The sequence below is a fragment of the Recurvomyces mirabilis genome (genome assembly GCF_035927965.1).
Source record: "Recurvomyces mirabilis strain CCFEE 5264 chromosome Unknown scaffold_18, whole genome shotgun sequence".
NCBI classification, from domain to species: Eukaryota; Fungi; Ascomycota; class Dothideomycetes; order Mycosphaerellales; family Teratosphaeriaceae; genus Recurvomyces; species Recurvomyces mirabilis.
In genome coordinates this window covers 109,908-136,865 of record NW_027041952.1, presented here as the reverse complement: position 1 = coordinate 136,865, position 26,958 = coordinate 109,908, and the positions used below count along the sequence as shown (strand labels likewise).

Genomic DNA, 26,958 nt, shown 5'->3' with positions numbered 1-26,958 from the left:
CTTCTCTCAAAGCCTGGAGGCTCCTGCGCGACAAAGTCGTTGGCAGTTGGCCGCTCCATCGAAGAACATCAGAGGTAATCTCCTGCTCCAGGCCGTGAGCAAAGCATTCGCATCGCATATCGTGACATCCCTCGAAACACTGCACCCTCCTTCTCCTTCTCCCCTCTCGTAGTTCATATCGCTCCTTGGATTGACTTCAAGGTAGGATTTCTCGCATCGCTTACCAGCCAGCAGGTGCCTCAACACCACCATCGCCATCAGCAGTGAAGCCACCAGCATTATTCTCGCCTGCAGCAGCACCCCAAGCACCACCCGCAGTCACAGCAAAGCCTTCCTCACCATCACCACTCTCGTTGATAGCATCGCCAGTCTCACCAGCACCCTCGCCCTCCGCCTCATCGCCAGAATCATCGTCAAAATTGAGAACACCGTCCTCAGGGGCAAGGTGAGAGAGGAACTCCGGCACTTCTTGCTCACACTCAACCAAGACGTTGACAAGATCTTGGCCGAGCTCCTCGTTACGATCGTTGTAGAAGGACGTCGCAAGACCCTGATGGCCAATGCGGCCAGTGCGACCGATGCGGTGGATGTACTCCTGGATACCTCCATACTGGGCGCTAGGCAAGTCGTAGTTGATTACGTGCTTGATGTTCGCGATGTCGAGACCGCGGGAGGAGACGCCGGTCGCGATCATGATGGGACACAACCCAGTACGGAACGCGCGGCTAAGAGAAGTCAGTAGTGATACAAGCACAGAGGATTGGCATTTGACTCACATAGCATCCTCACGCTCCTTCTGGTGACGATCTCCATGGATCGATGTGACTGGGAGGCCACGGTTGAACAAAAAGTCGTCAATAATGTCGACGGTCGGCTTGGAGTTGCAGAAGATGAGCGTACGACCAGGCTCCATGGCGTAGAGCAAGTCGTAAACGGCTTGCTTCTTCATGTTCTGATCCGTGTAAACGACAATCTGCTTGATGTTCTTGTGGGCCGAACCAGCACGACCGACGCGAATACGGTAGTGATCAACGGCCATGTAGTTGCGGGCCAGATCGCGCGCGCGCTTAGGAAAGGTGGCAGAGAACATCATGTAGATGTGATCCGCATCCTCGTTGGAGTCTGGTAGAGCACTGGTCAGAGCTATATCGAAGGGTATGAGGCTAGATATACTTGCCACCGCCCGCCATGATCTTGCTCAACTCGGACTCCCAATCAGCGTCCAGCATCTCGTCGGCCTCGTCGATGATGGTATACCTGGTAGCAATACGTTAGCAAGGGCAGTCTTTGAGGCGATGGGGTACACTCACTTCACTCGACTCATGGTCAACACATGCGGCTTGTCCATCAAGTCGCACAGGCGGCCAGGGGAGGCGATAAGAATGTCGCAGCCCTTGCCCAACTCCTCAACGCAGATCTTCATAGGAAGACCGCCATAGGCGACACACGGACGGAGCATGGAACGATAGCAAAGACGACGAGCCTCATCGAAGATCTGAATGGCCAGCTCACGCGTAGGAACCACAACGACAACCAACGGCTCAGCCTTGACCTTGTGGAATTGGGGGTTGTAGGAAGGGTCGGCCGTGTTGGGCTTCGGAGCGGCGAGCTTCTTGGCCTTGCCCATGAGGCGTGAAAGGACAGGGATGAGGTAGGCAGCCGTCTTGCCGGAACCAGTCTGTGCGACGCCGACGACATCCATGGCCTGGAGTACTGCAGGGATTGCGTACGCCTGGATTGGGGTGGGCTTGTCGTAGCCACACTTCTCGACGTTGCTTTGGATGATTGGATGAAGACCTGCCTCGTCGAACTGGAAATAATAAGTCAGCGAAGAAGCCGATAAGTGTAAGGAGAAGAAAGCTTACGCTCTTGATGGGCTTGATGAGCACCGGACCCTCGATGTTGACCTTGAGCTCAAGAGGCTCCATGCGCTCACCCCTCTTCATTTGGAACTCGCCGCCGAAGAGGATCATCTCCAGCTGAAGCACCTCAGGGCCGACGTCACCGTACTCATCCTTCCACTCGTACGAAGCAGCAGCGCCATGCCAATCATTGTCCTCAGCACCGCCGTTCTGGTACTTGCTGAAGTCAATGGCAGTGGCCTCGTTCCAGCCAGCATCACGAGCCTTGCTGACATACTTCTCCTTGCTGAGTTCGCCCACGGCAGGGGCGGGAGTAGTGGGTGCCTCGCCTTCAGCAGTACCTTCAGCGTTGTCGGTGGGTGTGTCGTCAGCAACGGCGGCCGAACCCCAAGTGTCGGTGGCTGGCGCGGCGATTTCGTCAGTGCCCCAAGACATGTTTACGGGCGTGTGGAGATGCTTGACGTGGATGGTCGTAAGACTGTAGTGAGTGACAAGCTTCTCGATAGACGAGCGAGCGGATGAGTGGCTCAAGACTGTCAACGAACGCAGCCGGGTGTGGTGGAAGAGGACAGTCGGACGCGAAAAGATGTTGTTGTTTGTTGTTGGAAGCTCAACGGAATAAGGGGCGAATTTTGTTGTCGCCTGGTGGGCCAAGCCGGATGACTCCCGCTATTGACTGTTCTGAAGAAGGCAGGAACGATAGAGTGAAGTTTCAGGGGTCGCTGGATAACGAGATTGAGAATGAACGGACCCAAGTGATGATTCGTGTTCGGTGTGAGAATGATGAGCAAGGACAAGAGGTGAAGATCAGCGACAGGAGAGGAGTTTGTCGATCAACCTGGGGATGAGAAGGAGCAGACGAGCAGAGAGCAGACGAGGAAGGAGCGACCGCAATGGGGCTGGCAAGAGCTCGAGACGACTGGAGGCGACAGTGTAGTTCACAAGAGGATCGCTTCAGGTGAGCGAGCAAAGAGCAACATCAACGACAATGCCGATCACGCTTGAGGAGCAGCGAAGCAGCAACTTATTGTATCCTCAACCTCTAGATGCCCCTAAGGATACGCTAACTTAATGCTACCGCGCTGATGAGTGTCTGAGGTTGGTGAGCTGTACATATATAAGTCAGAAATGCCAGACAAACAGTCGAAATGTCCACATCTCCTGATTCTCAATGTGGTCCACTCGTAGCTCGAAGATGAGATATCGATTGTGCTGCACGTATAGTACGAGATGACTCGCAGCGAAAAGCTTGACAGCATTGTACTACTTGGAGAACCAGAAGCCGTTGCCATCACAATTCCTGCCAAAGCATGTCTGTACATGTCAAGCCCTGTGAGATAACTCCATTGCTAGCAATTGAGGAAAGTCAGGAGCAAGGGCTCCTTAGGATTTGCGAAAAAACCAGCGATAGCAATTTCAAGGCACGCAGAGAAAAGCTGTGGTTTGCGTCGCTCCAAATAAATGTGGCCTACATTAGCACCAGCTGTTGACCGTGGAAGGATTGTGATGCTATCTAAATATCAGGATATTCCTGCTACGATCATGGTTGAGATGGGAAGCAGACGATCAACGTTTGTCTTGAGATGGGAAGCAGACGATCAGCGTTTGTCTCGAGCACGTGTATCATGAACTTGTCTATGCTATCATAGAGACACTGTAGGGAATCCCAATGACATGAGTTAGGACTGAGATGCTATACTCATAAGTCATGATATTCGTTCTACATGGTCTACACATTGCGCACATACTCTCCGCATGGTGTGGAATCCTAATGCCACTCCAGCCCATCCATCAAGCAAGGGGTGCCGTACAACTCTGGAGAGCATGTCTACAGGAGCAGCATCATGTCGAGATCGCCTGGGGCACTGGTCATGAGCTGGACAGCGTCCATGTTTATACCGGAACGGTAGCGACGTGCAGAGGTAGCATACTGTCCTTGCAGCCCTGCAAGTGGGCCACTCTTCTCGAAGGACTAGGGATGATGGTGTGCTCGTTGGAAAGGTCTTCGGAGAGGCATCGTGGTACCTTGGCTGGATAATGTAGCCGAGAGGTGGCAATGAGTCGAGCTGGCCCAAACTTTGCTGACCAGGATATGCCCTCACGCGAAGTGCTCAGCCATCAAACATCCAAACCCCAGCACTCCTCTCCCAAGGCCTCTCCTCCCCCTCCATAATTGCCCTCACACCACTACCATCCTCGCTCTCTCCCTCAGGAATCGTCAAACCTCGCACCTCAAACCATTCCCTCTTATTCCTTTCCTGCAGCACATCTGCCAAAGCCTCCGCATCCTGCGCAGTTGCGCTATTATGCCAGTGGAGCGACTTCGTTACCCTGACTTGTCGTAAGTTTGGTAAGGTGCCTTCTTCGATGGCGATCATGACATCTATGGGTGTGATTTTGTCTTCAACGCCGGGGTTGCCGGAGGATGTTAGTTCGAGGGTACGGAGGCTGTGCTGTTGTTGTGGTGGTAGTGATGTTTGTTCGTGGTCATGGTCGTCCGTGGCGAGGTCGAGAGGGAAAGATTGGTGAGCTTCCGACCAGTGCGCAGTCTGGGACGGGACGATGTAAGGCTCTTTCGCGAGCATACTGAAATGGTCTTCGTCGAAGACAGCGGGCGTGATGTAGTCGACACTGACACTCAGCTTCTTCAGTTGTGGTAGCAGGAATAGAACGTTGTCAAGAGCTCGAGTACTGAGACGTGGCATATGTCGTATCTTGAGGCTCTCAAGCCTTCTCAATGGGCGTATAGCTGTTCTGAGCAAATGCACCAGAGCAAAGCCTTTGACCTGTGGGCAATGCTCGATGGTGATACTTCGTAGCGTCTGTGGAAATGCCACCACCCCGACCAAGAAGTGCCCATCAATCCCTCCGCTCAGCGTCAAGTCCTCCAGGTTCGGTGGCCAAGGAAGATCAGTAGTTGCATGATGGGCTCCGAAGCCAGCAGACCGCGGCAGCCGAAATGACCGCAGCTCGTTCAGATGTGACACCGTCTTGAAAAGCTCGGGCAAAGGCGGACTCTCGCTGACAAGACTTAGATCCAGCACTCGCAGCCGTACACATTTGCTCAAAGCAGGCAAGCAGTTGATCGCAAAGCTTGCCTGCGGGGCCACAAATTCCTCCAACCCGCCTTTCGTCCTACCCAACAACCTGGCCGTTAGACTCCTACTTCCTTGGTGCACCAAATTCGCCATGTTCAGACTCTTGACCAGTTCTGCTCGAACACTTTTCCGAATATGTAGGTTTATGCTAGGGCACATCGCTCGAAGGAATGGCTCGAAGTTGTTGCCGTAGAGTACTGGTCGCTCATATAGAAGTGGTACGGCAGCAGAGTACCACTGGTGAGAGAGGAGACAGCATGATGCCAGAGTGCGCTGAGAGTATGGTCGGAAGTTGGCGATGTATTCCACGATCTGAAGGATGATTTCATCCGGTAGGTAGATAGGCTCGGTGTTCCATGTTCGTGATCCAGCCTCCGCATTTCTCTTCTCACTATTCAAAATGCCATCTTTTTGCTGCGTAGTTGCTGCTGTATCATCTAATCGCATGATCTTGTGTAGATTCTGCGCCATCGATATGTCCCAGTTTCGTTGCTGATCCAAGGCCATGATTGCTGCTTTGCCACTATTGTGGGCTACGGAACCTAGTTATCATATGGGCGATCTTCATACTCTTGCGCAGTATCCCATAGCTCCAGTGCCGAAGATAGTATCAAATTACTCAGTTAATATAAATGACTCCCACATGCAAGCCGCCACAGAAGTGATTTAGAGTGATGCAGATATCTCGGCTTCATTGCCGAGCCCTAAGCTGTAAGCGGCATGTCCCGCCCAAGCTCCGAGCAACATCGACGAGCCATTGCTCTCGATTGTATAGGAGAACTACGATAAGATCCCCCTTTTCGCCAACAGAACAACACATCATGATCGGTCTACGAGCATTCCAGCGTACGGCTGCTTCGCCAGCTATCCGACAGCACGTTCGCGTCCAGCGGAGGTTCGCTTCGGCCCAAGCGGCAGAGGACAACGCCTTCAACCGCGAGCGAGCAGCAGTGAAGCAGCACGCTGCTGAGTCTTCTGGTGAGCACAGAGCCTCCAATTAACGCGCTTTACACTGGAGGGAGACTGACAGTTACATTGTAGACCTCTGGCGCAAACTCTCCATCTAGTCAGTCCAGCTCCTACAACCTCGTCCAATCCCCTCCAATCCCCTCCACGCCAGCGATTCTAACACAGCTATACAGCGTCGTCATTCCCTGCCTCTGTATCGCCGGTGTCAACGCGTGGCGCCTATGGAACGAGCATTGGGAGCACAAGTCGCACGAGCCACCGATGGAGGAGAAGCCAGAGTATGCTTACCAGAACATCCGGACGAAGAACTACTTTTGGGGTGACGGGGACAAGGTATGCATATAATCAATGTTGGTCGAGCTTAGATGTAGGAACCAGCTAACGTGGCGCTACAGACTCTTTTCTGGAATCCCAAGGTCAACTACCACAAGAAGGACGAGTAAAGAATGCTCCGAGATGGTAGACTGGTGCTGCATTAAGCCATACATTTTCACGTATCATTGTAGCAAGACAAACCAATTATGTACAGTAAATGTCAAGGTAACCCACTGACCGCTTTACTCCAATATGCAACACAGATCAAGTTGTTGCATTTGAAGGTAGTTGGCATTCTGGAACGGACGTCAGTGATGTGCTCAATCAGCTCCTTTCGGGCTTCAGACGTTCGAGAGCGAAGGGACAAACACTGGTCCCGGCTGACTGCAGCTTCTACTGCAAACCACAAATATGAGCCCGAAGCATGGCCTCAATTGAACGGCAGTTCCGTCACATCCTTCAGATCATGAGATACGGTGAGTTCATGATGCGCGTACTGACTTCACGCGTGCCTTCCTCTGACCACGTGACTGACGCGATTGCCTATATCGTGCGGTCGAGGCTACTCCACTGATGGTCCAGCGTTTGCACCTACATCTGCTCATCACTCACTCTACTAACTCCGCAGCACAATCACCTCGGCGATCACGAATGCAACGTAATTTGCACCTTCTGATAACAAGCTCACTCCACGCCATACCTGGAACGACGCACCGACAATCAACAGTAACATGTCGCTCGGCAGGAGGTTTCAAGATGTCCTCACACAAACACCACATCCACTACAACACAATCGCAGCCTCGCACGGACGGACAGTCCAATGCACCAATTTCAAACCGAGACCGCTGCGGCTCAGCCATCACCACCAAGACGTACGGCCACGCAAAATGCAGCCCGCCCACCACGACCACCAGCACGTTTACGATCTCCACCCCTTGACTTCTCCCAGCGAAGCTCCGTCAAGGTTTCGATCATCAAGCTGCCCGAGGGCTCGACCACATGGGATTTGTATAATCTGCTCAGCTCGTATGGCAATATCTGCCTGATCGAGCTATTCACCAGATCATCAGGACTAAATGGCTATGTCGTCTTCCGCCCTCCTCCACATCCCACAGACTGGATCACGAAGGGTATCAACGTCAAGCAGGGTCGCAACGGCGAATTCATCAGACTGGACTTTCGGGTAGATTCTAACGGCAGTGGTCCACGATCCGGAATTCAGACCACAGGGCCACAGCCACCCGTGGAGCAGCTTACGCTGCAGTGTCAAGGATTCGACGCTGGTATCATGCAGTCTGAGAGATGTCTCGCAATGCTCTTCTCGTCAGCTTCACCAGCGAGCTCACCAATTCAGCTCATTACAAATGCCGAGCGCAAGAAGCTAGAACTTCACTTCTCCATCGGATCCAGTGTGAGCAATGGGCTCGGTGCTGGTACTTCAGTTGCATCAAAGTATAAGATCGAGATGGAACTATCACAGATCAAGGATATCAGTGTCTTCACCGATCCAGGCAAAGGAGCTACGTTGCTCATTGATCTGGCTATGCCGCCGCTACTTCATCGTCAGACATCGGATATCAGGGCCACTCATGATCCGACAGTCACTCGATGGAACGAGTTCCAGGCCTGGTTTCGACAATGCGGGATCGATCGACATGCACAATCGAGCCAAGCTACGACACAACTGCGTTCCAAGGACCCTTTATTAGACGTCGGCAGATGGCTGACTTACTCCATATCGCTGGCTACGTCAGTCACAGCAACTCAGGCATTTTCTGGTTTCGGAAAGATCGTGCACGACAACAATGTGAAGGTGATCAAGGATTCAAGCGGAGACACTTTCACCACTGTTGCGACACGGGCGAAAGATATGTGGTCGTGGGTGCAAAGCACAAATAGCTCGCTGTCAGCCCTTCATGCCATGCTGCAGCCAACGAACGAGCTCGAGTTCGCCGTACGATATCAGCTTGAAGTGTGCTTGAGCCAAGGCGTGATCAAGGAATGCAATATCACAGAGCAGTTCGTGGCACAGCTCTCGGCAGTCAATCCCATCAAGGCAGAGAAGCTACTTCAGAAGGTAGCCGACAAGGACGTTCGCATCTTCGAGCCTATGCACATATTCCGCATGTTGGGTGAGGTCAGCATGGAGAAGAAGAAGATACCAAGCTACTGTGCCATGATACCTTCGGCAGTGATAACGCCTACGACGATCTACTTCGCCACGCCTGTCATGGAGACATCGAACAGAGTCATTCGGGACAATCGTGAGATTCAGGATCACTTCCTCCGTGTCAAGTTCACAAATGAGCGCTACAGGGGTAAGATCATGAACGCCGATGATCCGACCGAGAACGAAGTCTTTCATCGCATCCAGCGAACTATGACCAACGGCATCAAACTTGGTGATAGGCATTACGAGTTCCTTGCCTTCGGCAATTCTCAGTTTCGCGAGAATGGTGCGTATTTCTTTGCTGCCAGCGGCGATATCACAGCAGACAGCATCCGCGCAAAGATGGGCAACTTCGAGAAGCTGCGGGATAGAGACAGAAACGTGGCCAAATATGCTTCTCGCCTTGGGCAGTGCTTCTCAACGACAAGAGGCATGTCTGTTGGCGTTGCGATTCAGAAGATCGAAGATGTGTACGGCAGAGATGGCACTTGCTTTACAGATGGTGTGGGCAAGCTCTCGGTATTCCTCGCACAGATGATGGCGCAGGAGCTGGGCTTGCCGAACTCTAATACACACCATCCTTCTGTGTTTCAATTTCGCATCGGTGGCTGTAAGGGTGTTCTGGCTGTCGATCCAAGCGTCAAGGGCCGTGACATCGTGATTCGGCCAAGTCAGGAAAAGTTCCCAGCGAAATACTTCGGTCTGGAGATCTGTCGCTGGTCGCAGTTCACGGCTGCGTATCTCAATGTCCAGATCATCCTGGTACTCAACGCTTTGGGTGTTGAGCCTGACATCTTCATTCGCAAGATGCGGGTTGCCATCTCTGACATTGCAGAAGTCCAGAAAAGCGAGACTAAAGCAGTCGAGCAGCTTTGCAGGAATGTCGACTTCAATCGCACGACTCTTATTCTTGCTGAGATGATTTACGATGGGTTCATGGGCACTCAAGAGCCTTTCATGGTGTCCTGCCTCAAGCTGTGGCGATCGTGGATGATCAAGTTCTTGAAGGAGAAGGCCAGAATCTTCGTAGATCAGGGCGCTTTTGTCTTTGGCTGCACCGATGAGACGCGGACACTGAAGGGGCACTTCGATGCCGAGCTGGAGAAGAATGGTCCTGGCAAGCCGATCGATATCGAATCGTTGCCGGATATATTCTTGCAGATCCCAGATCCCGACAAGAGAGGTAGCTACAAGGTCATCGAGGGAGTCTGCTCGTTGGCTCGTAACCCATCGCTGCACCCAGGGGACGTGCGAGTCGTCCGAGCCGTCGACGTTCCAGCTCTCAATCATCTGAAAGACTGTGTCGTCTTGCCGCAAACGGGAGATCGTGGGCTGGCCAACATGTGCTCGGGTGGAGATCTCGACGGCGATGATTACCTAGTAATGTGGGATCCAGATCTCTTGCCACGCGAGTGGAACCACCCAGCGATGGACTATCAGGCTCCCGCGCCTATCGTCTGCGACAAAGCAGTCACTGTAGAGCACATCACATCTTTCTTCGTCACTCACATGCGCCATCACAACCTCGGCCGGATTGCTACAGCACACAAGTACTGGGCTGACAGTCAAGACTGTCCAGAAGGCGTCAAGGATGAGAAGTGCTTGGAGCTTGCACAGCTGCATTCCAAAGCCGTGGACTATGCAAAGACTGGCGTGGCGGCTGAGTTCCCAAAGCGCTTAATGGTGAAGCGATGGCCTCACTGGGCAGAGAAGGTCGGCAAGCCGTCGTATCATTCCAGTAAAGTGCTTGGGCGTCTGTTCGATGAGGTGCAACGTGTACCCTTTGTGCCAGACTGGACTGCGCCTTTCGACTCCCGGGTCCTCAACGCTTATCAGCTAGAGGAGTGCATGCTCGAGGAGGCCCGGGATGCAAAGGCACAGTACGATGAAGCTGTTCGTCGCATCATGACTCAGTATACCATAACGAGTGAGTTTGAGGTCTGGACAACGTTTGTGCTCAATCACACCAATGAAGAGAACGACTACAAGTTCGCCGAGAAGCTTGGCGAGACGGTGACAACACTGAAGCAAGTCCATCAGGAAGTTTGCTACGAGAAAGCAGGCACGACGAAGACAGACCGCGAATGGACGAAACTGGCGCCCTTCATCGCTGCCATGTACACCGTCACAGCTGAGCAGACAGCCACAGCCATTGCCAATGCGACAAAGTCACAGATGCGCGATGGGCAACAAGTGCATACCGTGCAAGCTACCTTCGCCAACATGCCTTTCATGTCCTTCCCATGGATCTTTGCAAAAGAGCTGGGCTACATCGCACAGGGTAAAGCACCGGGCTCTGGCTCTATCGCGCACCCTCTCGTCAGTCTGCCGCCGAGAGCAGCGCAAAAGAAGACTGTGGCGAATGATCCAGCCATCGAAGCAATGCTTGAACCACTGCCGGAAGTCAGGCTCGGAGATAGTGTGGTCCATGAAGGTGACATGCTTGAAGTCCATCAGGGCCGCCAGAACTCTGGCACCGATGTCCCGATTGTGTCGAGAACGGCTGCGGCCACCGTGCCCGACAGCCTGAATCTTGATACCGCAGGAACGATAGATCCTCTGACGTCGACAGCGATTGTACAAGGAGAGGCAGTGCACGTGAATCCGACCAATGATCATGCAGGGACATCTGAGTCAAGAGTCCGAGACTTAAGGCTTCTCGAAGAAAATGTACCTCCGTTAGCAGCTACGGTGGCATCTCAGCGCGTTGGTGAGCAGACGAGTATGGAAGAAGCGCCTGTCTCACACAGTACAAGCGAGAGCAAGGACGGAGAAGACGAAGATGAGTGGGAGAATGGTGAAGTGGTCACCTTGGGCGATGAACAGAGGATATCTGACCTCGATGCCTTGAGCAAGCTTATCGGGATGTAATTTCTGGCAGAGCTGTAGATCGGCATATCCCATGAGGCGCGATCTGACAGCGGCAGTATCTCAACGGCAGCACGGCTATCATACTGACTGCCGCGTAGGCTGCCGAGCTGCTGCGTTTATGTTGGACGCAAAATAGTCCAGTGCTCTGTCGATCCAGACTCCCAACATCATTGATCTACACATGCTCATGTTTCTGCTTGATAGACAATCGGCGGTATGCCGTGCATGGTTATTTATCCCTCGAATACCTTCAGAAACCGTGGCTGTTTCCATGCTATACCAGATCTTGCTGTGATCGTCCTGCTCCTTGAAAATAGATGCTCGTTTGTCGATCGGATCAAGCTTTCCAGATCGCCAAGGTGTAGGAATACGATGTGACATATAGAAGACAGGACACTGCCAACCACTAATCCAGCAGAACCGTAATGGCTTCATTCGGCTGCCACAGAAACGTCGGATAAACCACATTTGCCGTTCGGACGCCCTGTCGAGCTACTCCAGGTTGTCTCCTGCAACCCTGAGGAAGCCGTAGACCTGGCGAGCTTCGGACCAGGGGCACCGCTCGCTTAGGCTGAGCTCGGGAATTTTCTGAAGAGTTAGAATCTGGAAACCCTGGCACTTTAACAAGATCCTGGTTGCCTCGTTTTTCAGCTCGCGCGCTCGATCTGACGTCTTTTGAGTTGCGCTCGCTCCCGCCGCGTAAAGTACGGCTTGGCTTTTGTGCTTTGCAGAAGCGGGCTTGTTAAGATTTCGGTGGCTGTGGCACGACCAACACCAGTAGTTGATGTGAAGCGAGGGGATACCTCCTGTCGTGGGCCTTGTCCTACAGAGTCGAATGGTCGAGGACATTTCGTGCCTCTGAGTCGCATTTTGTGCCAACCACGATTTGGTATTTTTCTGGGAGGATAAAACCAGAATGGTCTGCTATTAGCGTCTACGGAGAAATTGTCTCAGAGTCGATCGTCTGGTCAGGCTGCATGCCCTTTTGTAGATCGTTCCTTGACCAGTACTGGCGTCGCAGCTATTCTGGCGTTTCATGACCCTCGCAGGGGCATGTCAAACGCGAATCCCGATCATCAGAGCAATGTGTGGTTGTCCGGCACACGGCCTACTCGGACCGATCATGGTGGTGATATTAGTGAAGTTTGACCCTCTTTTCACCGACTTTAGCGACACCAGGCCATCGCGAAATAGTTGGATTCGGCGGTCATGCTTTACCGGCTTGTGAGCCGTGCGTCCCGGCAATGAATGGTCACACTATGGGGTGCATGGCTAGGTCTTACTTCCCAGTCAAGGCTTTCATTGCACTCCTCGCCAAGCTGAGCAATCAGGTACGAAATGAAGGCAGGCATACGCTCTTTGGGCGTGTGAAGAACAGGATGGCGGAGAGAATGGTGCATCAAATTTGCCGCTCTCGGCCAAGGCACCCCATCTGGTATACCAGCCAGACGTGCAGCAAGGAAGCCACGACTCGCAGAACCCTTGATACTTCTTGCCTTACGCGTATGATTATAGAGTAGGACGGGCTACGCCGGCATCTTGCTAGGCAAAATAGAGTGCACGCCGGCCAATGGGGGAAGTGCTTGAACCGATGTCAATAATCCAAGTAGCCTCCACCAACCTGCGCATTCTCGGTACGGAGCCGTACGATAAATGGACAGCATGATGGTCGCCGGAGTGGGCTGGCTCTCCGTAGGCACTTTCGGCTACGGAGATACTGTAACTATTCTCCTCGGTGTCTGTCGCGCCTGCTTCTTCGACACATCGCTCGCGTGGCAAAGGTTCCAATGTGATCGCGCCTGCATTCTACCCCGTCAGAGTCGACCAACCAGCCCCTCCACTACATCCGTCCTTCGACCTCACTTCACGCCGGATCCTTGGCTCTTCCTGAGATCTTGACACTTCTCACGACCTCCACGTTCATTCATGACACATCACTCGACTGGACCATTAATCTGGCCATTGGCTCCAACGACCTGACAACGGACTCTAATTCGACTGTAGCTTTCCACCGCGGGTGATGGTGTCAGGTCAACTCACCGTCTAAGGTACTACCACACCTTCACGAGCCTCCGGGCGCAAAGACCGCCTCCACGATGATTGAACCATATACGCCAGAAATCGAGATAGACGGCAGGAAATACTTCCCGGCACCTTACAGCCTACATCCTCTTCCTAATGATCTACGGAACGGTCTCATACCAGTCGGTCTGTTCGCTCTGCTGTCTGTCGTCTCCACTCTGACTCTGATCTGCTTCATTGCCTGGCGGTTTGCAACATGGAGACTGCACTACCGCACCTTCCTCGGCTACAACCAATATGTCGTTCTGGTGCTCAACCTGCTCCTGGCCGACCTACAACAAAGCTCTGGCTTTCTCATAAGTTTCCACTGGTATCGGGTCGATGAGATCATGGCACCATCCTCCGCTTGCTTCGCACAAGGCTGGCTCATTCATTCCGGCGATGTGGGTAGTGGACTTTTTGTGCTGGCAGTTGCAGTCCATACATTCTATACTGCTGTTTATGGCAGGCGTATAAGCAACAAAATGTTTGCTAGCGGCATCGTTGGTTTGTGGACTTTTGCGTACTTCCTCACTGCCGTAGGTGTGGGCATGCACGGAGACAAGTACTTTGTCAAGGCAGGAGCCTGGTGCTGGGTATCATCAGCGTATGAGGCCGACCGCCTGGCTTTTCACTACATCTGGATCTTCGTGAGTTGTAACGGCACAATGCCCGGGCTGTGACAGACCACTGACTTGTGTGCGTAGGTCATTGAGTTCGGAACGATCCTGATATATCTGGTCACGTTTTACCAGCTACGTCGCAAAACTCGTCAACTGTTTGCTGGCCCCCTCGGCGATAACACTACTAGGAATACTGCTACCATCGAAGCCGTGAACAGGATAACGAAGCTCATGACACTATACCCATGCGTGTACGTCTTGCTGACACTACCATTGTCGGCTGGTCGTATGTGGAGCATGGCTCATCACGGTCAAGCATACAGCAATGTATTTGCATGTCTGGCTGGCTCTCTCATCACCAGCTGCGGCTGGGTGGACAGCTTGCTGTACACGCTGACGAGAAAACGATTGTTGAAGGATACTATGCCGGGCCACTCATCGTCAGGTCGAAGGACAGGACCGAGTGGTAGTGACAACTGGGAAGCCACGGAGCTGGGCAGCAAAGGGATCACGCACACGAGGACCGTCACTGTCGAAGGTGGACAGATGATGGACACATACCAACATGCGCACCAAGGCAGCATAAGCATGCCAGGCGCAAGGACCCAGAACTCAAGTTGGGAGGCTCGTCCACCGAGTCCTAACGGGAGTATCGATCCCATCCTGAGTGGAAAAGGATCCGCCGGCCGAACCAAGACAGAAGTCACGGTCGGTCTCGAACAGATCATGGCTGAAGACAGCGAGGAAGACGACATCTCGGCGCTGCCGCCGTACGTTGCCAGAACACCGAGGAAACACCAAGACGGGAAGATGTAAGATATAGATACCCGGATGGAAGTACACAGGGATGGCAAGATAGAAGGCAAGGGGCACACCATCAGCGGTGGTGAGGGCATGGTCACGGAAAGGACCATGGGTGGGCATGGACACAACGGTGCACTGGCGTCTAATGGAACGGAAAATGCATCTTCTGGTGGTGGCGGTGTGCTCCTGCCCAATCTTTCTGCATCATCTTCACGACATGAGGTTCACTGGCTATGGTTCGCGCATACCCATTTCAGTCATGGGTTCACTGAAGGCGGGAGGACATTTGTACATAACGTGCACTTGTACTCGTAGAGCTTGTCTTGCTGCTGAATGCACATGCTTGCAACAGTATGTCAAAGCATCTGTAATCAAATGATCACCTCACTGCAGAATCTAGATCATGCTCGTCCCGCGCTCGAACACCTTGGCGTTGCCATCTCGTTGAATGAGATATAAGGCTTCCAGCTCCTTCACCTCCTCCACGTCATCTTCTTCATCATCCCATGAGTACGCCGCACCACCTCTCGTCACCCTCAACACACCACTCACGTCCTTGGCCGCGCCCGTCTCTAGTTCTCGAACGCCTAGCACATATTGCGCCGCATGCGCCTGTTGGACCAGAAACGCCGCGGTCTCTGCTTCGATGGGTGTGTTCTGCATGCCTTCTTGGCTCGTTGTCGCTGCTGCTACGAGCGGGAGGTCTGCGTTACAGACTAGGACCGTCGAGTGCACTTGATTCCGCAGTCTGAGGAGGAAGTCACTCAGGTCGTAGGTTGTGGTGAGGGCTAAGGCGATGAGGATATCTGGATTTTCTAGGACTAGGACTATTCTTCTGCCAGCTCCGTTGGCTTTGGCGATGGCTTGTGTGATTCGTGACTCCTGCTCACTAAGGGCTTTTTCTGGTGCTAGTTGTGTGAGGTTTGTGAAGCAATCTACGAATGCTAGCTTCCCAGTTGCTATCACTTTGTCCATATCCATGCCGGCCGTTATTCGTCTCAGCTCAGTCTTCCAGTACGCTTGATTGCGCATCCAACTTGTGAGTATCACGGTACTGCCTTCTTCTCTTGCTCCCGGCACGCTTTGTGTGTCTGTGTGGTCGCCATGGCCGCTGCCATTGATCGCGGCGATGATGAATCGTGGTGTGAGCCAATTCACTGTACAGCTTAGTGTGCTGGTCAGGAGTATGAGAGAGGTTTCGGAGGGTAGGCGGAGGTAAGGCTTGAGTGCTGCTGGTGTTCGGTTGCGGGTAGACATCGTTGGGTTCGTGAGCTGCACAAATAATTGTACGTAGGTGGACTTTGCGGGGCTCGATTGGGCAGGAACGTGGGTCCCTGCCACTTTGGCGAACGAATTTGGGTACGACTTACAGGCGCTCGGATTCTGTTACACGACTACAAGCAGAGTGAGATATGTATATCTCGGCTGACGAGAATCAGGACAACCTATACCACTCTACGCTATGCTGTCGTGTACTGATGGAACATATCTCTCGCCATAATTTCGTCACAGTCCTTTGCCATCACTCAACCTTGCGTTTCGATACCGCCATTGATGTGAATGCACTCGCCTGTGGCGAAGGAAGCCAGCGGGGATGCGAGGTACACGTATGCTGTGGCAACCTCCACAGGTTGGCCAGGTCGAGGAAGAGGCTGCATATTGACCCCTAAGCCCTTCATGGCTTCCGGAGGATTGCCTTTCGTAGCTGGCTGAAGCGGCGTCCAGATGATACCAGGAGCGACGGCGTTGACACGGATGCCTTTCGGTCCTTGCTGCTGAGCTAGAGCACGGGTGAACGTCACGATGGCGCCTTTTGTCGAGCTGTAATCCAGTAGGATTGGGTTGCCCATGTATCCCGCTACGGAAGCAGAGTTGACGATGCAGTCACCGCGCTTCATGTGCTTGATTGCGTACTTCGTCACTGCGAACATGGAGATGATGTTGAGCTGGAAGGTCTTCTGCGTGACCTCAAGGTCCGAATCTGCAATATCCTCGCAAGACTCTTGTCTTGCAGCGTTGTTAACCAGCACATTGATCTGCCCAAACTCCTTTACAAACTCGTCGACAGCAGACTTGGCGGCGTTGGCCTCGAGAAGATTGCATGTCATGGCGTGGGCTTCCCGGCCAGCATCCTCGATCATCTTCACGGTCTTCTTGGCATCCTCCTCTTCTTCAGGTAGATATGTGAAGCCGATGTCTGCACCCTCCCGCGCCATAAGAACACCTACGGCACGGCCGATACCAGAGTCGCCGCCCGTGATGAGCACTTTCTTGTCCTTCAATAAGCCGCGACCTTCGTACTCCTTGAGGAAAGGCTTGCCATCCTCCCAGAACTCAAGCTGTGTCCAGTTGGCGATTGGGTCCAGCTTCGCATCGAGACCTGGACCTCCACTCTGATCTTGAGGTTGCTCGACCTTCCACTTGTAGGCAGAAACGGGTTCGTCGGGCATGATTGCTTGTCGTGTGTGGTTTTGGGTTTAGGGTGAGAGAGATGAATTGTGACAGGGTTTGAGGAGGAGGAGATTGCTACACCTTATACTACCTATAAGTGGCCCTTCATGACGATGTTTGGCATATGTCATCGTGTGCAGTGCATCTTGCGATAACATTTTTGGTGGATGAATGAGCTCACATTGCCGTCATTTGCGAAGGATTGTGTTGCCGACTTTGAGCTTTCAAGGGTCCAGTCTGCATGTCGCACCTTCCTCCAAGGTCAAGACCATTCACTTACATACCAAACACACTGACCAATAACAATCGGATCAAATATACTGTCAGTGCGGCAAGCTCGGGTTCTGTGACATTTGTGCGGCGAGTGTGAGCGTACAGTATCCAGATCACTTTCATCAGTATAACAAAGAGTCCTTCGCAATACTGCTCAAACTTTTGGATCGAAGCATCGTAAACATTTTCTGCAGGACATCTCGTTCCTTACTCACAACGTCTGCATAGTCTAGCGACCGTCACAAATCGTTTGGGAAAGATCCGTAAGCTCGGCGGCCATGTCTTCTGAGGCTATCACCACTCTCGACCTCTCGACTTCTGGCATGAAGCATATCGCTTCCGGCAAAGTTCGCGAGATTTATGAGGTCGACCAAAGCACGCTCCTCTTCGTCGCCACCGACCGCATCTCCGCCTACGATGTCATTCTCAACAATGGTATTCCAGGCAAAGGTGCTCTCCTCACACAGCTTTCTGCCCACTGGTTCGACCTCATCCGATCGCGAATACCGAATCTCAAGATCCACCTCATCTCAACCTCCCTCCCGAGTACAGTGCCGGACGATCTGAAGGACAAACTGGCAGACCAGACCATGCAGGTTCGACGCTATCCTATCCTGCCCATCGAGTCTATCGTCCGCGGCTACATCACCGGCTCCGCGTGGTCAGAGTACAAGAAGTCTGGTACAGTCAACGGCATGACCATGCCCAGTGGCCTAAAAGAGAGTCAGAAGCTGGAGACTGCGATCTGGACTCCGTCGACTAAGGCCGAAGCTGGGCAGCACGATGAGAATATCAGCAAGGAGAGGGCTGGTGAGATCATTGGTGCAGACGTGGCGAGGAAGGTCGAGGAGGTGTCACTTCAGCTATACGAGATGGTATGTAGAGTATTAACTGGTGCGGGATCGTCTGTACTGACTTTTTTGACAGGCACGAGACTACGCTGCTGAACGCGGCATCCTTATTGCTGACACAAAGTTCGAGTTCGGCTTCGATCCAGACACAAAGGGACTGGTGCTCGTGGATGAGGTTCTGACCCCTGATAGCTCCCGCTTCTGGCCAGCGGATCAGTACCAGGTCGGCAAGTCACAGTCAAGTTATGACAAGGCAAGTCCGCGATCGTGTGGTAGCGATAGATTCTCGACTGACATAGCGTAGCAATTCTTACGTGACTGGCTCACCTCTACTGGCAACAAGGGGAAGGAAGGTGTATCAATGCCGGAGAACATCGTCCAGGCGACATCGAGCAAATATGCGGAGGCTTACGAGAAGCTCACTGGGAAGAAATGGACTTGAGCTGCGCTTAGCATGAGGAAAGAGTCCTTCTGGAACGTCGAGGTAGCTCAGACCTGATCAGCTATCTGAAAGATCAAATATCTTTCCTGGATTCATAATCCACAGAGGATCAAGGCTGCGTTTCAGCTTCCTCATAACATCAATAGTGTCTTCGCCCAATTCCTTCACGAGCGACTTCTTCTTGCCGAGCCCAACGCCATGCTCACCCGTACACGTGCCTTCCATCTCCAGCGCCCTATCGACCATTCGCTTCACGCATCCTTCGACCTTCGCTCTCTCTTCAGGGTCGGCAGACTTGTACATGATGGAAGCATGAAAGTTGCCGTCACCAACGTGTCCAAGCGCGCTGGCAAACATACCGAGCTCATCTAGTTCCTTCTTCGATATCTCGGCCAGGTCGGCGAGTCGCGAAAGTGGTACAGCAACATCTGTACTCCATACTTCGTCGCCTTCTCGGCGTAATGCCATCATGGACCATAACGCCTCCTTCCGAGCACTCCATAGCTTCTTCTGCTCTGTTGCTCCGTTTGCAAACTCGAATTCGCCACTGTCTTGTTTCTTGGCCAGCTGTTTGACTTGCTGAATATGCTCTTTGACCGCTTGAGGGGTACCGGAGAACTTGAAGAATAGTGTTGGCACTTCTCTCCACTTCTTACCAGTAGCGCCGGCATCGTTGACGACACGCATTTGCACGTCATCCATGATTTCCATTGCAGCTATTGGTATGCCGGAGCGAACGACTGACATGGCTGTAGCCGCCGCTGAGCGGAATGTTGGGAAAGTGACCACTGCTACTGATGTCTCTTGAGGTATTACAGCAAGCTTGAGAGTCACCTCCGTCACAAGACCGAGGGTGCCCTCTGAGCCTACAAAGAGCGAGGTCAAGTTGTATCCCGCCGCACTCTTTCGAGGTCGACGTTTGGTCTTGATTACTGTGCCGTCTGCTAGGACTACCGTCTGCGACACATCAGCCGGTCGTCGCTATCAGATCGAAGATCATTTGGCTCCAACTTACAAGATTGATCACCCAGTCTTTCATAGTACCATATCTCACCGCATTCGTTCCGCTACAGCTGGTTCCCACCATCCCACCAATCATCGCACTCGGGCCAGGATCTACAGGAAAGAACAGTCCAGAGTCCTGGATATGCTCGTTCAGACTCATCCAGCCTACGCTGGGCTGAACTGTTACATCCATATCGTCTTCGCGGAGTTGCAGTATCTTGTCCATGAAACAGAAGTCTACACTCACACCTCCAAACGGTGCAGAAAAGTTTGCTTCCAGCGACGTGCCCCCGGAGTACGGAATGATGGGGATACGATACTTGCTGCATACTCTGGCTACGTGGCTGACTTCTTCTGTTGACTTGGGATATGCTACAGCCACCGGTAGAGTGGCGATGTTTATGCTGGACCACTCGCTGTAGCCGTGACGGTGGAGGTCTTCGTCGTCTGTTGATATTGCTGCTTCGTCGTCGAGAAGCATCCGCAGTTCGCCGATGGCCTTCTCCAATTCCGCTTTCGAGGCATAGCTTGGGTCGGGCAGGCCTTTCTTTTGAGGATTGCTGGTACCAAATGCTCTTGTCAGGGCTCCAGTCGCAGATAGAATAACGACGACTCCTGCGGTCCTCAATAGCAGAGTGCGTGCCGTTGTCCATAAGCCCGAGGCTGGAGCAGTATTTGGTCTGTTTGTTGTTTGCCATCGTCTGGGCTGTCTTGGCAGACGTTGCCTTGAGCTTTGGACCGCCCGAAAGACACCGGCCAGTATATGTCGCCGGTCCATACTATATTCCTCTGATGTGGAAAGATAATTGATCCTCATATGACCATTAAAGCACATAGCAACTCTAATGGTAGCTGTCGATCCTCCGGGACTCGGCATCAGCGCCTGTCTCTGCCGACTTCACATGGTCACAACCTTTCTCACCTCCTGCCTACAAAGCAGGTCATGCATACTGAATGCAATGAATCATTGTAATCGTGTCAATCGTATTTCGATGCCTTGGAGTACGCTGCACGTAGGTGTGGCCTCGTGTGAGTCGCTGTTGCCATAGCTACCATGAACGCGCCGGCGCGTAAAGAGCTTGCATCTCTGAACACGAGTTTCCAGCCTTCGAGTCCAAGAGAGCCAAGCCAGCAATCGAAGTCGAGCACGAGATGACTGACCAGCGGATGCGCTTGGACGATGAGCTTGAGCGCATCATACATAGTCCTTATCCTACTCAGCTGAAGGTATGTATGAGCCACCGCATCTCAAACCGCAAAAGCACAACTAACAGTATCTAGTCTTTACGAGATGTCTTGTACGATGGCTATACAAGACATGCTATTGATAAATCGCTCCAAAACAGGATCTGCCAACTCGATCATCTGGCGGAATGTCTTCTAGAAGGGCTGAAGACTTGGCCGTATGTGCTGGAAATCATCACATCGCTTTGTACAATACTTCCGACCCTTGAAAGCTCAAGACCTTACTGACAAGTACATAGCATCCAACGTTGCTTTTCGAGATGCCCTACTTCGATGCGAGCCCAGACTGCTGCCGGATCTACTCAATCGAGCGACCAGCGAAGGTGGACTAAATGGCAAGTACAGCCAGCCCGCTGTGGCTCTACTATCGCATCCACTACCTGATGATCATCCACTACCGGCATCAGCACAAATACTATTTCTGCGCCTGATTCAGTATGCTACCCAGCATCCCTCTGCATCTGCACTCAGACCAGTTTGTGCGCTACTACGTGGCGTATCGACGCTACTCGTGGGTCTGTTGTCGAGCGCAACGCTATCAGAATTCGAGGAGCAGCTGGGAGACGTACTACGAAGCAACCATGTTCGTTCAGCTCCCGAAGCTGGCGATCAACTTCGAACCCTCCACTGCCTAGCTATCATGCAGAATATCGTCGAAGGATACAGTGAGCGACGTACAGCAAGTGCGAGCTTTTATGAGACTCAGGATCTGCTCGCTAGTACACAAACTAATACGCCTTGCTGGTCACCCGAGAATATGCAAAACTTCTTTTGCAGCACGAATAAGGCGCCAAAGACTGTGCAGCTGGTCGTGCTTCAAGCGATATGGGCTTGTCAAGCACATGATGTCTCTTATGATGACCGTATGACCACACTGTCTCTCAGCAACCATATCATGGCTGCTGTTCCTTCGGATATTAGAGATGCTTGGTGTGCTTCGAATCCCACGGTGGCCCAGAAGCTGCAGCAGAAAGTACTGGCCTGTCAGGATAGTACACTAGAGCTTGTGGCTACCGCCTTTGTCTGTCGACTCTGTAAGCCAGTCATGCTTCAGTCTTCTCTGGTCGAAGACATCAGACAGACTTGTACGAATCTAACATTGCTGAATCAATTGAGTCGTCTGGACCTTGAGGATGGCCTTGCTTGCTTTCTCCCGCTGCTTGATCGTGAGACCATTCAGGAATTATGCCGGCGGATATTGGATGTCCTGGTGGGAGCAGACCAGACTGCTCTACACACCACCTTTCGGACTTGCCAGACTGTCGTGCGTGCGCTGTCTCAATCGTATCGAGAGGGTAGCGTCGTTGAAGATGTATCATCCGATATATTTCTCGATGGCTTGACTGGACCAAAAGTGGAGGAGCTGCTAGCCAATCTCAGCAGTAAGGCCTCAGCGCGACCATCTGAGCATTCCGCGAGAGCTTGCAAAAGATCGCTAGACATCGCCCACAATGAAGCGTCTAGAGACTACGTCAGCTTGCTTCTGAATTTGTCTATCCACGTCTCGAAAGACGAGTACCACATTGGCTCCACCATGGAATCACTAATCCTGATCCATGCGCTCTCAGCAGAAGGAAGCATACCGTGTCATCACGCTCGATATACAGCTTCAGACCCTACATCGCCCGTGGAACTTGCTCAGAACGATGACTTACAACAGGACGGCCACCAAGACTGGCGGCAAGCATTGAAAGACTACAGTACGTCGAACGCCCGGAAGGCCATTCAGGGCTTGACGGAGCTGTTTGGTCGTGCTTGCAGTGATCTAGAGGCACGGTGCGAGCACGTAGAACAACCATTGGCTGAGGAGATGAGTGCTCGCTTAGCGCTGCAAGAGGAATCCGACGCATTGCAACAAGCATACGATGATCTCGAAGCCCAGCATCTCGATCGTAAGCTACATCAAGATGGCCTCGAGGCCGAGAATAATGAGTGCCGAGGAACACTGGAAGCTGCCCAAGACGAAAATGAAGAGCTTCTTGGAAAAGTCTCCAGCTTACAGCGACAACTCAAAGATAATCAGGACGATTTCAAAGAGCAGCTTGCCACGATCATGGCCACGAAGGAATCCGCGGAGCTCGAGCGCGCGGCTGTGAGCGCAAAGATGCAGGAGAATCGTGAGGAGATGCAAGAGCGATCTGCAGAGTTCACTAGGCGTCTGACGGCGCAGAGCCTTGAACTTGAACAGCTGAGAGTCTGCAACGCAGCCGCATCAGCAGCCAGAGACGAAGCTCGAGCTCGGACAGAAGCCATGCAATCGGATCTCCACGAAAAGGATGAGGAACTCCGGACTTCCGAGGTCGCACGTATTGAAGCGGAGGCGCATCGTATACACCTAGAGTCCGACCTACATGCCACAAACCAGGATCTCGAGCAAGCCAAAGGCAGCCACGAGCGCGAGGTGGAAGCTATGCGGGAAGTCGTCCGCCAGAACAGTAAAGCGGCTAATGCATCGCACAATCACGCCTTGGACCGCATGGCTTCGCAACATGGAGGTGAGGTCGCTGGGCTGGAGGAGCGGGTTACTGAGGGTCTACAGCAGATCAAGAAGCTAGAGAAGAACTGCAGGCAAAAGGATGCCCAGATTGCCGAAGCCAATGCTCTGAGAGTCCAACTTCTTGCCACTCTTGGTGGAGGCGGCGGCGGCGGAGCTCGAACTCACCTACTACCACCAGATACGCAGTCCCAGACGCAAAGTCAGACGCAAATGAGCATGCCATATCGGACGCGGAGTCCGACGAAGACGGATATGCGAGTCACGCAACAAGATCATAGCATACTGCCTTTCTCACAGTCCTTTGACGGAGCGATGGATGATGCAAACAGCCAGATCTTCAACGATGGCCATGCAACAATGCACACGTCCTTCGCATCCACAGGCGACTCCTCCACTTCTGCTCATAATGCTGGACCAACGCCGAAGCGCGCGAGGCCGAGACGCAGCATTAAGGCTTCTGTGCCGTCCACAACTGCACGGACGAGTAAAACAGTTGGTATGAGTCGAGTGGCTAGTAGAAAGACTGGCTCAGCGGTACAGGACTCGACTAAACGAAAACCGCTTGGGGGGCTGCATGTGAATGTTTCACCGCGCAAAGAGATGGGCGGAGACTGTCGCACACCGAGCAAGGGTGGCAGGCAGCTGGACATACAGGGGTTCGGAGATTCGATGATGGATGATTGATGTATACACTCCCTTTGGTTATGGCTGGGAGCAATCACCCGGCTCAAATTGAGTAACCCCTGACCGTGTCTGCATGCCATGGCAGCTCAGCCATCTTCATGAGAGACATTCATTCATTCATACAACAAAAACGAGAACATGATCATACATCATCCCCACCCACCCCATACTCACTCAACCCAACCCGAATGTCACCCACAATCTGCTCCGCCTCGGCATGACTCGCACACTCAAAATCATACCTCTTCGTCTCCTTGTCCCGATAAACCAACACTCGCATCATCTTCGGATGCTTCCTGCTGACCTTCACACCCACGATACTCTGCATAGACACATTGGTAACCTTACTGCCGCTCGCTTGACCTCCCTCGTCCGTCGGTGGCCCGGGCAAGATCTGCATGTATTCTGGTGTTATGATGAGGGTGCGAGGGTGGGAGGTCGTGAGGGAGAAGGGAAGTTTGCGCATCACGTTATAGCGGCAACCTATACCTGCGTTGGGACCTGCGAGGTCGAGCATGGAGGTTGCTGTGCTGTTGAATTCGCTCTTTTGGGCTACGAGTGGGTGGAGGACTCCTCCTACGCCGGGAAAACCTTTTCGTCGTTTGGCTTCTTTGGCTGTGGGTGGTGTGTTGGGGACTAATTCGAGAGGTGCATTCGGTGAGCTGGAGCCTGGTGAGCCGGAGAGTCCGAGACCGAAGTCTCCGACTGCGCCGAAGCGGCGGCGGACAAGGTCGAGATGCAGTTTTGACCCTAGAGCTTCTACTGTTCGGTCGCTTGGCGCCACTGTCTGTGTGCCTTTAACTTTGAATACGTAGAGTGCCTTGTCCAGTCGAAGACGTGTACATGCCTTCTCAAATAACTCGGCTATATACGTATCAGCAGTCGTGTCCAGAGGCAACAGGGTAACCTGGAAGGACTGCGGATCCGTGAAGTGAACTTGAACAGTCTTGACGGGGCCCATACGAGGTGTGCTAGTTGCAGTCTGCTGCTGTGGTGCATCCATGAGGTTCGTGGAGTCCTTTCGTATTGCGGCATTGAGAGTGAAGGCAGGACCGGTGATAGGATTGCGGTTCGGCATCATGCTTGGTGGGACAGGTGGCGGCGCCATGATTTGTTGGCTGATAAGTGCTGGTGAAGGCGCAGCGATTGGTGCAGTCTTCGTGGTTGTAATCGGCGCAGCCTCGTCGTCTTCAGAAGTTGCATCGCGACTTTCGGCACGGATCAAGCCAAACTCATCCCACGGTTTGTCTCTCATGCGTCGTTGAGGAGGGCGGTTGTTGTTTGACGTGAAATCTGTGACTGGCCTGTCTCGGCTCAGAGCTGGGAAGTCCAGATCAACTTCACCATCTTCAACCATTCTCAGCTCCCAGCTCTCCACTTTGCTATCTTTGATAGAAAGCGCCGGCTCGTACTCTTCTTCATCATAACGCCAGAGTGCGAGCCCGATCAACTCCTTGACGGTAGGTACAGCCCCTTCTGCGCCTTGAGCGCGCTTGAGCGGCACTTGGATTGGCTCATTAGGATTCTTCGAGAATGGAGCATAGATTTTGATCCAGAGTGGCTGTGCTTCGCCCTTACCAGACAGTTCTGCATACTTTTGATATGGCTTGCCAGGAGTATCTGCGCCGTCGGAGCCTTTCAGAGCCATGGAAAGCAGACTTGCAGGCGGCTTCATTGACATTGGTCTGCCGGCTGGTAGTTTTGGCAGCTTCGGTAGATCGTCCTTACTTGGTCTCGTAGTAGCGGTATGTAACGATGGACTGACAGCTGGAGGTATTATTGGCGGCGCTCGCTTCTCTACCGATATGTCCAGCGCCTCATCAATGGGCAGCTCTGGTGATGGCACAGCCACATCATCGCCTTCGAATTCGTCGCTGAGATCGCTAGCCTCAGCTACTTCCACATCCTCTTCTTCATCTTCGTCTTCAAGCTCGCTCTCATCGTCCGGCTCTTCCTCGGCAATCTTGTCAGCAAGCATAGCAGACTTCTGAGGCCGTCCAGGCAGCTTCCTTCTGAAACGTCCTTCCGGTATCAGGCCTTCATTGTCCGAGCTCATCTCACTGCTGGTAGTGGTGTCACGTCTCGGACGCGTCACAATACGCGAGTTTGCCGCATTGATGGCTTCTGTGGCACCCAAACTGCTTGTACGTGGTCGGTAGCTGGGACTGATAACCTTCACTTCTGGCCCTGCCTGCTCTGCATGAAGTGTCGCGGTACCTTGTCTTGGAGGACTCGTACTCGATCGGCTCCGGTTCGGCATCTTCGCAAATCGGACACTCTGCGCCGCTGTATCCTCATCGTCGCTGTCATCGCTAAGATCCGAGCTGTCATCATCCTCGATCTTCTGTCCCTGCTTGCGCCTGCGCCGCTCCTTCTCAGTCAAGAAGCTAGGGCCCACGGTCTCCTCGCTCCCCAGCTGCCCACTGATCAAGCCTCCCCTCCCCTCCGCACTCGCCTCATCGTTCAAAGGTATGCCGTTGTCCCTCACACGTGATGGACGATTGAAATAGTCTGCTGCTCCAGTCGTGGGTATAGGTGGGCTATAACATCGCTTGATGGCGGCCGTATCTGCGACCCATCCTGCCGCACGAAAAGCTGGCTCGTTAAGCACAGCTGTATTGAGATTGATCAGTCTTTCGCCGACTCCATCGTGGATTTGATTGAGATAACCCAGGCGCAGACGATACAGAGTGAACTCCTCATTCAGTAGAAGCGACATGATTATAAAGAGTTGTG

The 26,958-nt window shown here is 52.9% G+C and overlaps 12 protein-coding genes across 12 annotated transcripts; 5 read left to right on the top strand and 7 right to left on the bottom strand.

Moving 5' to 3' along the window:
• Positions 1 to 220: 220 nt before the first annotated feature.
• LTS14_006832 (uncharacterized protein) lies at positions 221 to 1,090 on the bottom strand (the record flags this gene model as incomplete). Its single annotated transcript, XM_064839525.1, has 2 exons — positions 221 to 725; positions 777 to 1,090. The coding sequence occupies 2 exons, from the start codon at positions 1,088 to 1,090 to the stop codon at positions 221 to 223; spliced, it is 819 nt and encodes a 272-aa protein (XP_064692768.1).
• A 73-nt stretch (positions 1,091 to 1,163) lies between these two features.
• Positions 1,164 to 2,297, bottom strand: LTS14_006831 (uncharacterized protein; the record flags this gene model as incomplete). Its single annotated transcript, XM_064839524.1, has 3 exons — positions 1,164 to 1,257; positions 1,311 to 1,810; positions 1,866 to 2,297. The coding sequence occupies 3 exons, from the start codon at positions 2,295 to 2,297 to the stop codon at positions 1,164 to 1,166; spliced, it is 1,026 nt and encodes a 341-aa protein (XP_064692767.1).
• Positions 2,298 to 3,973: 1,676 nt separating this feature from the next.
• LTS14_006830 (uncharacterized protein) lies at positions 3,974 to 5,467 on the bottom strand (the record flags this gene model as incomplete). Its single annotated transcript, XM_064839523.1, has 1 exon — positions 3,974 to 5,467. The coding sequence occupies one exon, from the start codon at positions 5,465 to 5,467 to the stop codon at positions 3,974 to 3,976; it is 1,494 nt and encodes a 497-aa protein (XP_064692766.1).
• A 314-nt stretch (positions 5,468 to 5,781) lies between these two features.
• LTS14_006829 (uncharacterized protein) lies at positions 5,782 to 6,372 on the top strand (the record flags this gene model as incomplete). Its single annotated transcript, XM_064839522.1, has 4 exons — positions 5,782 to 5,938; positions 6,002 to 6,026; positions 6,103 to 6,262; positions 6,325 to 6,372. The coding sequence occupies 4 exons, from the start codon at positions 5,782 to 5,784 to the stop codon at positions 6,370 to 6,372; spliced, it is 390 nt and encodes a 129-aa protein (XP_064692765.1).
• Positions 6,373 to 6,668: 296 nt separating this feature from the next.
• Positions 6,669 to 11,286, top strand: LTS14_006828 (uncharacterized protein; the record flags this gene model as incomplete). Its single annotated transcript, XM_064839521.1, has 2 exons — positions 6,669 to 6,720; positions 7,001 to 11,286. 2 exons carry the CDS (start codon positions 6,669 to 6,671, stop codon positions 11,284 to 11,286), a joined length of 4,338 nt encoding a protein of 1,445 aa, XP_064692764.1.
• Positions 11,287 to 13,382: 2,096 nt separating this feature from the next.
• Positions 13,383 to 14,786, top strand: LTS14_006827 (uncharacterized protein; the record flags this gene model as incomplete). Its single annotated transcript, XM_064839520.1, has 2 exons — positions 13,383 to 13,997; positions 14,055 to 14,786. The coding sequence occupies 2 exons, from the start codon at positions 13,383 to 13,385 to the stop codon at positions 14,784 to 14,786; spliced, it is 1,347 nt and encodes a 448-aa protein (XP_064692763.1).
• Positions 14,787 to 15,170: 384 nt separating this feature from the next.
• LTS14_006826 (uncharacterized protein) lies at positions 15,171 to 16,031 on the bottom strand (the record flags this gene model as incomplete). The annotated part of the gene is made up of 1 exon (XM_064839519.1): positions 15,171 to 16,031. The coding sequence occupies one exon, from the start codon at positions 16,029 to 16,031 to the stop codon at positions 15,171 to 15,173; it is 861 nt and encodes a 286-aa protein (XP_064692762.1).
• A 269-nt stretch (positions 16,032 to 16,300) lies between these two features.
• LTS14_006825 (uncharacterized protein) lies at positions 16,301 to 17,224 on the bottom strand (the record flags this gene model as incomplete). The annotated part of the gene is made up of 1 exon (XM_064839518.1): positions 16,301 to 17,224. One exon carries the CDS (start codon positions 17,222 to 17,224, stop codon positions 16,301 to 16,303), a length of 924 nt encoding a protein of 307 aa, XP_064692761.1.
• A 552-nt stretch (positions 17,225 to 17,776) lies between these two features.
• Positions 17,777 to 18,791, top strand: ADE1 (Bifunctional purine biosynthetic protein ade1; the record flags this gene model as incomplete). Its single annotated transcript, XM_064839517.1, has 3 exons — positions 17,777 to 18,373; positions 18,426 to 18,602; positions 18,654 to 18,791. The coding sequence occupies 3 exons, from the start codon at positions 17,777 to 17,779 to the stop codon at positions 18,789 to 18,791; spliced, it is 912 nt and encodes a 303-aa protein (XP_064692760.1).
• A 57-nt stretch (positions 18,792 to 18,848) lies between these two features.
• DLD1_2 (D-lactate ferricytochrome c oxidoreductase) lies at positions 18,849 to 20,574 on the bottom strand (the record flags this gene model as incomplete). The annotated part of the gene is made up of 2 exons (XM_064839516.1): positions 18,849 to 19,748; positions 19,807 to 20,574. The coding sequence occupies 2 exons, from the start codon at positions 20,572 to 20,574 to the stop codon at positions 18,849 to 18,851; spliced, it is 1,668 nt and encodes a 555-aa protein (XP_064692759.1).
• Positions 20,575 to 20,948: 374 nt separating this feature from the next.
• Positions 20,949 to 24,222, top strand: LTS14_006822 (uncharacterized protein; the record flags this gene model as incomplete). The annotated part of the gene is made up of 3 exons (XM_064839515.1): positions 20,949 to 21,023; positions 21,078 to 21,228; positions 21,281 to 24,222. The coding sequence occupies 3 exons, from the start codon at positions 20,949 to 20,951 to the stop codon at positions 24,220 to 24,222; spliced, it is 3,168 nt and encodes a 1,055-aa protein (XP_064692758.1).
• Positions 24,223 to 24,364: 142 nt separating this feature from the next.
• On the bottom strand, positions 24,365 to 26,941 carry AVO1 (Component of a membrane-bound complex containing the Tor2p kinase; the record flags this gene model as incomplete). Its single annotated transcript, XM_064839514.1, has 1 exon — positions 24,365 to 26,941. One exon carries the CDS (start codon positions 26,939 to 26,941, stop codon positions 24,365 to 24,367), a length of 2,577 nt encoding a protein of 858 aa, XP_064692757.1.
• Positions 26,942 to 26,958: the final 17 nt, after the last annotated feature.